Source organism: Meles meles, chromosome 10, assembly GCF_922984935.1.
Source record: "Meles meles chromosome 10, mMelMel3.1 paternal haplotype, whole genome shotgun sequence".
Taxonomy (NCBI): domain Eukaryota; kingdom Metazoa; phylum Chordata; class Mammalia; order Carnivora; family Mustelidae; genus Meles; species Meles meles.
The window spans coordinates 81,562,224-81,577,150 of record NC_060075.1 but is presented as its reverse complement, the minus strand read 5'-3'; the positions used below and the strand labels follow the sequence as shown (position 1 = coordinate 81,577,150).

The following is a 14,927-nucleotide window of genomic DNA, read 5'->3' as shown; positions in this document are numbered from 1 at the left end:
AAGGGAAGCAAGGGAAAAAATGAACTATTGGGATTTCATCAGGATCATAAGCTTTTGCACAGCAAAGGAAACAGTTAACAAAACCAAAAGACAACTGACAGAATGGGAGAAGATATTTGCAAACGACATATCAGATAAAGGGCTAGTGTCCAAAATCTACAAGGAACTTAGCAAACTCAACACCCAAAGAACAAATAATCCAATCAAGAAATGGGCAGAGGACATGAACAGACATTTCTGCAAAGAAGACATCGATGGCCAACAGACACATGAAAAAGTGCTCCACGTCACTGAGCATCAGGGAAATACAAATCAAAACCACAATGAGATATCACCTCACACCAGTCAGAATGGCTAAAATTAACAAGTCAGGAAATGAGAGATGCTGGCAAGGATGTGGAGAAAGGGGAACCCTCCTCCACTGTTGGTGGGAATACAAGCTGGTGCAACCACTCTGGAAAACAGCATGGAGGTTCCTCAAAATGTTGAAAATAGAACTACCCTATGACCCAGCAATTGCACTACTGGGTATTTACCCTAAAGATACAAACGGGGGCGCCTGGGTGGCTCAGTGGGTTAAGCCGCTGCCTTCGGCTCGGGTCATGATCTCAGGGTCCTGGGATCGAGTCCCACATTGGGCTCTCTGCTTGGCAGGGAGTCTGCTTCCCTCTCTCTCTCTCTCCCTGCCTCTCTGCCTACTTGTGATCTCTCTCTCTTGCTGTCAAATAAATAAATAAAATCTTAAAAAAAAAAGAAGATACAAACGTAGTGATCCGAAGGGGCACGTGCACCTGAATGTTTATAGCAGCAATGTCTACAATACCCAAACTATGGAAAGAACCTATATGTCCATCAACAGATGAATGGATAAAGAAGATGTGGTGTATATACACAATGGAATACTATGTAGCCATCAAAAGAAATGAAATCTTGCCATTTGCAATGACGTGGATGGAACTAGAGGGTATCATGCTTAGTTGAAATAAGTCAATTGGAGAAAGACAACTATCATATGATCTCCCTGATATGAGGACGTGGAGATGCAACATGGGGGGTTAGGGGGATAGGAGAAGAATAAATGAAACAAGATGGGATTGGGAGGGAGACAAACCATAAGTGACTCTTAATCTCACAAAACAAACTGAGGGTTGCTGGGGGGAGGCGGAGTTGAGAGAGGGGGAGGGGGGTTATGGACACTGGGGAGGGTATGTGCTATGGTGAGTGCTGTGAAGTGTGTAAACCTGGTGATTCACAGACCTGTACCCCTGGGGATAAAAATATATTATATGTTTATAAAAAAATAAAAAATAAATTTAAAAAATTTAATAAAAAAAATCAATGGGCATTATTTTCATATATTATTATATCATTTATTCATTCACTCAACAAACATTCTTCTTTTTTTAAACCAAAGACATGAAAAGCTTTATGTAGTCAAAGGAAATGATTAAAAAACCATGAGGGAAATGAAGAGAGAAAAGAATCAATGGAACATTGTACTGTGCTCTTGCTGCTTGGAAAGATCCAAGACACACAGTTGATTCAATAGTAACCAAAGTCCCTGATGAATGGTATACAGGAGTTCAACAAACACTCTAGAAGCGACTCTATGGGTAAATTTTCTGCCAAGTACTGGGCAACCAGGTTGACTAAACCATAGCTCTAGGCTAAATGTTGTTCAATTTTATGGAGGTGACAGGCATAAAAACAGATACATTCAAATCAAAGAACAAAATATGCAAATTATTGTGTAAAGGAGAACAGATTTGGTTAGTGGTAGAAGAGCACAGGAGGAGAAGGACACAAAATCTGGTGGAGGGTGAATTAAGTCAGGACATATGTAATCTGATTCTTCCATGGGACCTTCAGGCAAGATACTGCACTGGCCCTGCACCTCTGGGCCCTTGGGTGCATTCTCCGGCTGCCCCCTGCTCTCCTATCAGGGTAGCTGTCCCCTTGGCTGTTTCCCTGGCTCGCCTGGCAGTTGGCTTCCAGTGGGATTTGATCAGGCAGCACTGGCAGAGATAGGAGAATGGGAAGAAGGAAGTAACCAGGATACTTCTCCCCATCCTCATCTATCTCCAGATGTATTTCTGGCATTTTCTCTTTCTCTTCCTTGTCCCCTTCTCCCTGCAATTCAGGCTTGCCCTGGTTTCAGCTCTCAGGACAGTCGCTTCCTTCTGCCACCTCACTAGGTCTGCTATCACACTGCCCAGTTTCTCAGGGAGACTATGAGTATGTAACCATTGCCAGCCATCAACTTCCCCTATTTTAAATATTCAGAGTGGTTTCCATTTTGTTGGTTGGATGCAAGTGCCTGGCAGACATGAACTATTGGAGGCTGAATTCTAGGGAGTCTGGAGGGTAAATTTGGACCTAATCAACATATAGATGAGAATTGCTGAGTTTATGTACTGAGTGTATAAAATGATGGGTAGATTAACGGTGGAACCCTGGGTAATACAGCAGCAGATAATATAGTCTTTGAATGAATCTAAAGAAAAAGTTTTAATAGAATCAGAAAAATGTGGTATCTACTAATCCACAAGGAACCTAGCCATCATTGGCATCCAACTTTTGCCAGATGAAGTTTCTGAAGACAGATCAGGTCACCAGTTAGATAACAGGACCAGATTTGAAATCCAAATCTGGGTTTCCTATTTCTTCATCTAGTGTCTTTGTGATACCATGCCATTAATCATTCCTTTTCATAGCAGGTGGCATCATGTGCTTGGGTTCAGGTTACTTGCTCTTATCTTGTGTGATATTTGCACCTCCGTTTCTTCTTACGTAAAAACCAGTATATGGTATTATTTACCTTCATGGGTAATTTTAAGAATTAAATGAGATAATATATGAAAAGTACTTAGAATAGTATAAAGTAATTAAGACAGTTGAAATTACTGAGAGGTTATGCAATCTAAGAAGGCTAATAGTGTTTTCAGATCTTACCACAATATTATGAAAGATAAGCTAGTCATTGTATACCTTACAGGTACTGAATATCTCCCAAAGTTCAAGATTTTCTTGCATTTTGTAATCAAATTGGGTTTTTACTTTAGAAGTTAGTCATTTTTTTCCTGTAAACTGATTTTTATGCCATTAATTTCTTCTGAGCTCCATACATTTAAGAATTTCCATTTTAAGTGAAGTTTCATGTTTTATTTTCTATTTGTATGGTATTTTAACAAAATATTTTTTAAAAATCTCAACGAGATTTCCCTGAGAGTCTTCTGAGTCTCCCCCCATATCATCCTTCTCACTTTTCTTTCTCTTTTAAATTTTTAGTACCCCAAAGTATTTAAATGTTAAATGTAAATCAAGAAATTGGGAAATTGTTAAATGAAATTACAAAATAATTCTACTAGATAACATAGAGAATGGTATCATTTTCCTAGTGTTGTTGCCATTAGCACTTAGAAATTTACATTTGTATGGCTATCAGACACATGAAAAAATGCTCATCATGACTAGCCATCAGGGAGATTCAAATTAAAACCACATTGAGATACCACCTTACACCAGTTAGAATGGCCAAATTAGCAAGACAGGAAACAACATGTGTTAGAGAGGATGTGGAGAAAGAGGAACCCTCTTACACTGTTGGTGGGAATGCAAGTTGGGGCAGCCACTTTGGAGAACAGTGTGGAGATTCCTCAAGAAATAAAAAATAGAGCTTCCCTATGAACCTGCAATTGCACTACTGGGCATTTACCTCAAAGATACAGATGTAGTGAAAAGAAGGGCCATCTGTACCCCAATGTTTATAGCAGCAATGGCCACGGTCGCCAAACTGTGGAAAGAACCAAGACGCCCTTCAACGGACGAATGGATAAGGAAGATATGGTCCATATACACGATGGAGTATTATGCCTCCACCAGAAAGGATGAATACCCAACTTTTGTAGCAACATGGACGGGACTGGAAGAGATTATGCTGAGTGAAATAAGTCAAGCAGAGAGAGTCAAGTATCATATGGTTTCACTTATTTGTGGAGCATAACAAATAACATGGAGGACATGGGGAGATGGAGAGGAGAAGGGAGTTGAGGGAAATTGGAAGGGGAGATGAACCACAAGAGACTATGGACTCTGAAAAACAACCTGAGGGTTTTGAAGGGGCGGGGGACGGGAGGTTGGGGAATCAGGTGGTGGGTAATAGGGAGGGCACGTATTGCATGGAGCACTAGGTGTGGTGCAAAAATAATGAATACTGTTACCCTGAAAAGAAATTTTAAAAAGTGAAAAAAAAAAAAAAGAAATTTACATTTGTATTCAAAGAGAAACACATCAAACACTCATAGTGTAACATGCAGAGTTAACAAAAATCCAGTATTATACATTTTAACTTACCCTCCGTGTCTGCTAGTCCCACTCCTACTCCTGGCTGCTTTACAGGCTCTTGCCCATTCTGCCCCATCTTCCCTCTGTTTAAAAGAAAATAAAAGGTTACACATTTAGTTATGGTCTCTTAAATGCAAATGAGAAGACCAAGTTCCCCCCAAAAAGAGTAACATTATATATTCAGACCTGCAATAAGTTACTTGAATGTCCATAAATTGCTCTGTATCATGTTAATTTTAAAATAGGGGCTTGTTTCTTTTTCCAACTTAGTCTGAACATAACACCTCAAAACTCAGTGTCTTATTTGTTGACTCATTCATCAAAGATCAGACTATCATGAAATTTTTAAATTTTGTTTGAGAATTACGGTGTTGTTGTTTTTTTCATTTTTAACTTAAGAGGTGAGGAGAGTTTTTATGTCTTTATGTTTTGTTATGATGACTTTTATAGACCCTTTGGGAGAAGGGAGATGTTGAATTAAATAACTTAAAAGAATAATATTGTAATAACACAGATTTTATTTCACTTAGTGAATTTCAGATCCCGTCTGGTTTCAACTGTGTGTAGCATATTAGCTTTTGAAGTCAGACTTCCTGGTCTCTGCCTCTGGCTTCACTATTTCATGCTATGTGTCATCTAAGGCAAATCTACTCAATCTGGTGAATCTATTTCTCCTTTTGTAATATAAAGATAGTAACACTATCTAGCTTTTGGGTAGGAGAAAATCACATGGAAAATTTATATACAGTACTTAACACAGTGCCTGAAACAACATAAAATTCAATAAATAGAAAATATTAATAGGTAGGTATGAACATAATGGCTTTAGAATTCAACCAGAGTCTACTACTCCTTCAGTTTCAGCCTCGAACTTTCAAGAAGGGCAAATCAATGAAGAATTCATGATACTCTAAGCACTGTGTGTTCAGAATATTGATAATGTAACAGCCCAAACGCTTCTTATTTTTTCGATAAGAGAAAAAGCTACATAGCATAGAAAAGATTTTGGAGTTGCCTTTATACATACTTATATAAGATGTTTTAAAATGATGAAATAAAAACACCTAAGTTTTAAAAAGGGTGTTTGAACAAAAGAATGCCTCGATACTATACTTTCTTTTTTTTTTGATACTATACTTTCTAGATAATAATTCTAACACAGCAAGGTTTGCTAACAATTAATTCTTACTTTCACAAAAACATTTGCTTTGATAAATTTGCTGAGAATGGAATCGTATTTCTTTCTTAAGAATCCAATCACATCTCACTTGAAAACGGCTTTAAAGATTCTCTTAGCATTCTATAGAGATGGTTCTGCACATAATGAAAGAGGAGTAGATATAAACTCAGAGATTATTTTATCTTGAAAGCCATTACATTTTTCCATTATGACAATTCTAGGTCAAAGGTTTAAACACAAATTCTTATCAAGTGTGAAGGACACGCAAAAATGTTAGAAATCATGTATATACTTATATACATATAGACATGGTCTGCCTCTGAATATATGTCAAAAAAGTCTTGATTAAGCAATAAAAGAAACTTAAATCTTTGTAATTGCTTCAATGAGATTCAATAAAAGTGGATGGTAAGTTTAAAGAAAGAATTCGCTCTGCTCTGTTCCGATGAGAGAGAAAAGCTTAACAATACAGTAGCAGTCTTACTGTGAACAAGACACTATGACTAGCAGAGGGAACCAAACGTCCTGTTACTGAATCAAACTCAAATGGAAAGGAAAATCATTTTAGGAGTGTTCATCTGACACATGAGAGTACTAAAAAATTACTCTTCTATGTATGTCCAATTTTGACAAAATAATTATAATTTTTAGTAATAGTAAAATTTGGGTACTTTTTTATTTGACCTTGAGTCCTAGATTTTGAATTTTAATGGTATCTGGTATTCAGCTGCAGTCTTTTTTTCTAATGAAAACCGATCCTAACGTTAGATGCACAGGTAAATGTGTACAGGAGGCATTTCTAAGATCTTACAAGTACTTCTGCAGCATCGTGAAGCTAAATGAAATACGAAGGAAACATGACTATGAGTTATATGAAGGATGCAATTTTTCTAAATTCTGAATTTTTCTGAATTCTGAATTCAGGTCAGAACATGCGGACTACACACTTTATAATTTCTATTTGTTAATCAATCACCAATAGTTATTGAACTCTTATGTTAACTTAAGCAGTAATTGTGTTAGACACAAAAGGGTATGTAAAAGAAGTACCAAATATTGCTTTGGAAACAAGAATTTTCTTTGTGCTCATACAGCAAAACAATGGTGTACCTCAGGCAGTTTTGAAAGGCTTTGAGGAAAATGGGAAAAACAAAATTGGAATGTGGTATGTATGTAAAAAAATAAATAATCTAATTCCACTTCAGATATTCAGATACTGAGGAAATAACACGCTTTTTCTCTGGAAGTTATAACTTTATCATCAGTGTTTAAATATTTGAAATGTATGGATAAATTGGAAGGATATTAAGTGATGTGTGGTTAAAAAATTACAAATTCATATGATATTCACAGCCTAGCGAGAGATATGTAATGAATTTGCTGAAATTCTCTTCATACAGGATCATCAGAGAAAGAGGACTAATGAGATCAGACTGCTTTTAGAAGTAATGTCCGATAAAAAAGAACTAATTAAATATAAATAATACTGAATCCATAGCCCAAGTCTTACTAAAAAATAAAAGTGATCCAATAATGTAACAGTTGAAGTAGGAAAACTGTAACTAGAAAATCATAAAATAAACACATTTTTCAGTGTACAAACCCCCCCCCCCCCCCGCACACACACACATTATTTTGTTTTTATAAACTGAGCCATTATCTAAATATTCGGACTAATCTGGACAATAGAAGGAAAGATTTATAAAAACCTTGACATTAAAACAAAGAGAACTAGAATTCCACTCCCAGAAATGGCTTCACTCAACATTGGAGAAAATGAAGATCCTTTAACAGGTGCCGGGACCAGGGGTCTGCAAACTCCAAAGGGAGCCAGATAGGAGATGGTTTGAATGGTCCTGAGCTCAAGTCTGCCTCTAGAGGGCAGAAGCGACATTAGGCAACACATTAGCGAATGGGTGTGCTTTCCAATAAACTTTATTTGTGGACGCTGAAATTTCAATTTCATACAATTTTTATGTGTCATAAAATGCGATTCTTCTGTTTCCCTCCTGCCCCAACACATTTAAAAAAGTGAAGGCCATTTTTAGCTCACAGACCTTGCAAAGGTAGATTTGCCCTGACCTGACCTAGATGGTGGAGATGGGTGGCCCAAAGACGCTTTTCAAAACCTGGAAAACTTGTTCCCTGGGAGGAGAAGGAAAGGTTGGAAAATCTAGATTTTGATACTAGAGCAGACATAACCTACATATATCTCTTGGATGCCTCTAACTTTTGCTACCAACATGGCTAAGCCCACTCTAACACATCCTAAACACAATCTGCTTCCGTTTTGCATTCAATCTGCGGTATCAATATCTTGAGGTTTAACATATTACAAATGAATTTATTCCAAGACTATCTACTGGGACCCCTATTTACTGGATATTTGTTCTAGAAAATATGGAAACGCTTCAAAATATTCCATTTTAATTGTGGAAAGATTACTGAAGAGTCTATATGAGGAGCCCAATGTGTTATCTATTTCAAAAATGATATATGAGCTCTTTAAATTTTAAATCTCTCCCAATTCAAAGTAAATTAATCTAAGTTTATCTCAAACACCAATAATATTTGTGTTTGATCATTATGTGATTACTGCATCAACGGACTATTGCTGCCGAACTTAATTATTATTGTAGCAGTTTTCCTATTAAATGCAGATTGTACTGATGAAATAGTCCTGGAAGTGACCAGTGTCCATCCTTAGAATGGACTAAATTAATCCAGTCTTTCCTGAACAGTCTATTTTCTATGTAGGCATAAACAGTCGAAGTGCTTTGGGGACAATGAGTCAGAACTGGGTAATTATCTCGTTATTTCCTGTTAAGTGTTAAGAAAAGCTTACTCATGATGCTGTTAACTTTGTAGTGGGGGGAAAAAAAAGAAAGAAAAAAACCCACACTTACATCCTTGGAATAGGAAATAGATTAGTCTCCCCTGCGGTGCTGCTGCTTCCTTCACTGTCCACGCTATACCCACTGCCAAAGCTGCTGCCCGAGGAGCCGGTGGACACGGAGCTTTCTGCAGGCCGGTGATTGGTAGGCTTTGCTGCATGGTGTGGGAAGAGTCAACACCACAGTCAATCAATGAAACTCCCCTTGATCTCCAAAGGCATCATTATACGTTTTCTTCATTGACATGGATAATGAAACAGCTCTAGCAAGAACTCCACATTTCTTAATCTGCCGTTCATTTTCTTTTCCTTAACCAATAAGGTGCTGTGGTAACACTAAGTACTTGATTTTTTTTTTTTTTTTTGGACACAGAGATATAAAAACAACAACAACAACAACAAAAAACCCCCAAACAATTGTTTGAGTTTAGTAGTATGTAACCAGTCTATTACTATTGTCATTATTCTTGGTTCTTTTTGTGGTTCCTTTGTACAGTCTCACGGTAAGGACAAGCAAATATGAATTTTGGCTATTTCATGGAGAAAGGAGTTTAGAAAGACTTGGGTAGAGAGAAATAGTGGCATAAGGGAAAATTTCTTAATTATTTTCCATATTAACCAATAATGTGTTTTTCTCCTGAGAAGTGAAGATGCAAAATAGAACAGATGGTTTCAAGAAGTGATTGAAGAATTCTGTGCTTGTTTGTATGTATTTCTAACAACTCTTCCCAGCAGGGAAGATCTTTGTTTCCCCTTCGGCATTTCTTCATTTCTGATTGGGACTTGTTTCAATAATTCCTTAAGTTTGATTTTTTTTTGATAAAACAATCCATATGCCCATAGAAACATTATAATTCTGTGTTTTCTAATACAGTAGGAGTACTGTACAATATTGTTAGTGGGGTTACAGATCGGAGGAGATTGGGGGGGTCTTTCGATGCAGAAGATGGAAGAGAAAGCAAATGTTTCCTCTTCTTTTTGTGGAGAGAAGTTTCTCTAGGCAAATTTTAAAAATTATCATTATGTCTTCTGCCACATGGTCAGAATTTAAGAGCAAGAGCTTAGATCATACTGACAGGATTTGGAATCCTAGCTTGTTCTGGAGTAGATCTAAACAGTCTTGGCTTCTGTATTTGCAAATAATGGGTTCCATTACAGAGACCTCCACTCATAACCATGACCATGGGGAGTGAGATAAAGCAGGAGTTCAGTTACTTTCCCTTCTTCATCTTGTGATTTTACTTGTCATACCCTCAACCTTTTCTGCAGGGTTTTCCTGACAATCGCTGCTCCCTATGTCTTTGAGCATGCCTAGTCCCTGATAATGAAATTTCCTTGATTTTCTTTCCAATTCTAGACATGTTCTAGGATACAAAAATACTTCGAGTCTTTCAGGAGTTTCTTAAGCAGTTGGATAGATTCACACTGTGGGTGAATCATTGATAGTCATTTAATGATTCTAAGATATCTATACTTTCACTCAAGAGATGTACACAAACAAAATCACTCTTAATCTGGTGGAATTTTAATAAAATCAATACATCCAAATGAAGGGGAAAATACAGACATTGTGAGGGAAACCATTGAGGACAGGACATCCACCATCAGGGTAATTAGGATCAAGTCTTGCAAAGGTTTTGGCTCTTCCCCAATTCCCTACTTATTTTAGGGACAACAGATTCTCTAAAGTCAACAGGAATTGTTACAATATCTATTGCAGTGATAGCAAGATCACTTTCTCAGAATAGAGAAATAAGGGAAAAATGTCGGTCAATAACTTAACAGGTATCTATAAATTGGGACTAGCTATTTAGAAAAAGGCTTGAATATTGTTAAATAACGAGTCACTGATGAATTATCAGTAACCCATAGTAGATTTGAGGAGACAGAATGATAGTTATAATGTTTGAAATTTTCTATGTAAAAGAAACCCAGATGGTGTATATAGTGTGAACTTAAGGAGTTTTTAAAAGAATAACTTAAAAACTATAAAGGATATAGGATTATGATATAAATTATGAACATTAATAAAGTAAATTAAACTGTATGATCATAATGAGTCAGATTAGTCAACTAGTTGTAAATAAAGGAAAGCTGCCATGCTTTTTGATTGGCATTATGTAATCCAATCAACACTATCATTAATATTTTTCAAGATAATATTGAATGAATCACTTTAATACCATCAACTGGAAAATCTCAATATACCATTTTCAAAAACAAGCCTTAATTAATATACACTAATTTTTAAATCAATTTACTTTTACTAGATTAAAACAAGTTTCAACCAAAAGCAATCTCACGATGCATCAAAATAGCTATTATAGCAGAGCCATCTTATTTAAATTTCAAAATACTCAATCTTTTTGTTGTGAACTTTGATTTTACCTGATGCAATTTCTAGTTCTATTCCTCTCTTGGGGAATTTGAGATGTGTACAGAATATAAAACAATATAACAAGAAGAAAGGAACAAGGCTAGAAATAAATTTAAGGAGAGTTTTTCATCTTGAGTAGGTGAATAGAAATCTCATTTGGAAAGCCTGTACAGTGCTGTAGATTTAAATGCAAACAAATAATAATTTATAAGAAATCGAAAAAGAAAGAAAACCAAATCTAGAGACCATACACATATACTGGAATAAGTCTAAGTCTACCTAATATATTTAGAAAACAAAATTTTGTGTAAGTCTGAGTCTAAAGAAACTTTGGGCAGTTAGAAGTTAGGTGAACAATTCACATTAATCAAGATGTTGGGCATCATCTTCCCCAAACATCTGGTGCTTGACTGATTCCCCTCCACCCCCAATCTGGTGTGGAAGTGTAGCGTACAAGAGAGCCTGATGGCTGGTAGTTAAAGTGAATTCAATTAAAAATGCAGAAGAGGGGCGCTCGGTGGCTCAGTGGGTTAAAGCCTCTGCCTTCCGCTCAGGTCATGATCCCAGCGTCCTGGGATCAAGCCCCAAATTGGGCTCTCTGCTCAGCAGGGAGCCTGCTTCCCCCCTTCTCTCTGTCTGCCTCTCTGCCTACTTGTGATCTCTTTCAAATAAATAAACAAAGCCTTAAAAAAATGAAGAGAACTTTGTTTTTTACTGGGCTATCTACATAGCATAAAATGCAATTAAACATACAGAAATGCAGAGGTTTTGATAAACTGGAATGAAAACCCAAGTATTTTAATAGTTCTTTATCAGACAGTTGAAACCATACACACATTTACTACTTTCTTTCTCTTGAAACAGTCTCCAAATAAGAACATATCAATTCTCTCACATTGAGCTAAACCTCCGTTATCTCCAACACGTTAATGAATAAAGTGCTTTTACGATTGGACATCAGAGGCAGGGTCTCAATGTAATTTCAAGACATCTCATGGTTTTGGTCACATTCTTTAGTTTGCCTAAGTCCTTAACCATCTGCTTCTTTCCAAATGTATCTCCGGTCATTCTCCTTTGTACCTTTTTCACGGAAGCCCACTTAGACCCCTCATGCTGGCTCCCTTTGGCTTGGCTTCCCCCCCCCCCCCCCCCCATCCTGAGCTCTAGCTGGGCCCGTTCTGATTTTGTTACGCCTTTCTCTGCCCCTTTCACTTTCTCATATCGGAACTGTACTTTTCCGCAAAGGTCCAGCTCGGATTGCACCTGCTTTGTGTATTTTCCTTCTCTTCCCACTCGGAAGCGAACTCTTCTATATCCGTACTCTCCTAGCACAAGATCACAGGCCTCTTTCTGCAAAGACCACTTTCTATTCTTGGCTCTGGTTGTCACATTCATGCTGCCGTTGGAAGCCGAGCCCGTGTTTTTGCCATGGTAGCCTTCTCCAAAGCTTATCCTGGAACTATGCTGAAGCAATATTTCATGAAATAATAATAAAATTAATAAGTCTTTCTTTTAACCACACAACTCAGACATCCAAATAATTTCGTAGATATTTTACTTTTTATCTGGCTGTGTGCATTATGCAAATCAGAAATCTCTCATTAACACCACCTGATGTGGGAGGGGTTTTTTTACTCCACGTTTTTTCAAGGAAACTTGGGGCAATGTGATTTTTAATTTTCTTTTGGTAGCTTTAAAAACAAAGATGCAACTTTAATCTGTCATAGTTAGAGAAAAATGTGATCATTCAACTAGATGTTTTCTTTTCCCAATCCCTCCAAAACCAGTTTAATTGAAAGGAATATTTAATGATAACACACTAAACATGGGAGTACATAGTTTTGTGAATTAAAAAATCATAACAGACCATGGGACCATGGATATTTTATATATACATTTAAATTGGAATGACAGTGAGATACAATATGTATAGTCACACTCTAATGTAGAAGAAGATGGTGTTCTTACAGACATCAGTATTTGTGGGGGTTCCAAATCTGGATATACAGGCAACTGGTGAACTCTGATTTATATTTAAATATAAATAATATTTAAAAACAATATATTTTAAAATAGTATTTTAAAACATTAAAACTAAATATGACTTTCCATAGTCTTATGATTCCAGATTAATAATTTAAAACTGTTCTAACTTTATTCTCTTTTAATCAGTTTTGGAGATCATGGACCTATTATGCTTGAATATATCATGTGCCCCTGTACTGCACATGAGAAGTGTTTCTTTTTTGAGGAACTGAGGATTACTTAATAATAAAATGCATTTTGGAAGCCTACATTTTTTTGTCTACTTTCTTTTTAAATTCCTATTTGTACTAGCAAGTACCAACTAGGAGAAAGAATGTATCTCATTAATGTATGATGGAAGAAGCCCACTCTCGTAGAGAGGGTTCCCTTACCCTAGAGGAATCAATCCTGGAGTGTTAAATCATTTCCGTCCTCAATTATTGAGGGGGCATTCCAAGTAAACACATTTTACCTTCTGTGAGGCAATTCAATCTGTTTTAAATTATTTTTTGACCTCTTTATTTTCTTCAGATAGAAGATGGTTAGACATCATTTTGTTTTATTACTCCACTGTGGCTAACCTTAATTAAACCTGGTAGTGTCTTTTTGACTGCACATCTGTTTTCAATTTGTTGGCTCTGTTGGTTTTTCCCCCGCTCAACCATACTTAAAAATGCAGAACTATCACTGTACCTACCACACGATGGCAGCACTGGGCTCACAGTCCATGGAACAAAACTGTAGACTTGACTTTCTATAATTGTGAAAGCATGGAAATAAAAAGCTAGTAAGGACTCTAGAGATAGCCTGCTCCAGAACCATCATTTTGTCTGTAGAAAAACTAAGCCCTGGAAAGGTTAATTGATTTGTTCTGAGCCACACACTAATTAAGGGCAGAAAGAAAAGAAAAACTAAAAAGTGCTAATTCACTTTTCTATCGCATCCAATTGTTTCAAAGTAAGATTGTGAGGTCTCTGCCTACCTCAGAATTCCAGGCTTGGGATGCAGGACACAGCCTTGCTGCCTGTGATGTTCTGTCGCTGGTTTAAATCCTTGGAACAGCTCAAAGATATAGCCAAATATTTTAGGAATAATTTATAATGTTGATAGTCCACCCAAATTACTTGGTTGATATAGTATTAATATTATCTTCATAGATCAAAATTAAATCAGTCAATAATTATTTTATTTCAATAGCTTAATAATGGAACTGAAGGAACTATTTTCAATATTATGTATTTATAGCATTTTTATAGCTTATTATTATAGCTTATTATTTATAGCACATTTTTTTCTTTTGCTAGCTTTAACTTAGTTGGACATTACTTTGGTGACCTTTTCTACTTTCTCCCCATTGCCTATCTTTTGCTCTATCTATTCTTATTGTTGTTTCTGTGGTTGTTATTTTTACAAATGAGATTTTGCAGTTTTAACTCATTTGTTGATGGCTTTGAATGTGAACCTAAAAAGGTCACAATCTACAGTCCATTGTTACCAGCATTATTTGGTAGGTTTTTCCTTGAATTAGGTCCAATCACATTTTTTTTTTTATGCTCCCTGTGACAGTTTAGCGGTATTAAAATGAAAAAGGACTTTAGAAATTTAACATTTTAAAAATATTACTTCAGGATATTCATTGTCTGATTTGGAAAAATTCTAAAGAAACCAGCCCAAAACAAAATGGCATAGGTGGTTTCAATACAGCTACTTGGAGGAGTTTCCACATACTTCTAAATTACAAGTTTTTACAAAGGAAAGTATTGAAAACAGCTTAGACTTCTATGTCATTTCTTTAAAATGGCACATTACTGGTGAATATATATATATATAAATAATCTCGCCAAGGTATAACAAACCTTGAGAAATGGAATGTGACTGTCTTTTTTTCCTTACAAAAATCAAAATATGTTCCATAAGATATTCCCTATTCACACAGTGGCTTCTCTCACAGAGGAGGTGTGACGTCTCTTATTTGCTACAACCCAGGAAAGGTAGTAAAGCTTAGTCATGCTCAGACTCTTCCTTCTCCATCCACATATGCCCTAGGACTGAATCTCCAAGACGTTTTCAATACTCAATTCAATCTGTTTTTATCTAATGCTATCAGT

At 36.3% G+C, this 14,927-nt stretch overlaps 1 protein-coding gene across 4 annotated transcripts in view; it reads right to left on the bottom strand.

Annotated features, from left to right (window-relative positions):
• Positions 1-14,927, bottom strand: part of PCLO (piccolo presynaptic cytomatrix protein) — a 439,326-nt gene that overhangs the window by 47,734 nt on the left and 376,665 nt on the right. For all 4 annotated transcript variants that reach the window (XM_046020420.1, XM_046020422.1, XM_046020421.1 and 1 more), the window contains 2 exons: positions 8,431-8,572; positions 4,354-4,427 (listed from right to left, as the gene is read on the bottom strand). In XM_046020420.1, coding sequence (XP_045876376.1) covers positions 4,354-4,427; positions 8,431-8,572 — 216 coding nt within the window. The remainder of the gene's footprint in view (positions 1-4,353; positions 4,428-8,430; positions 8,573-14,927) is intronic.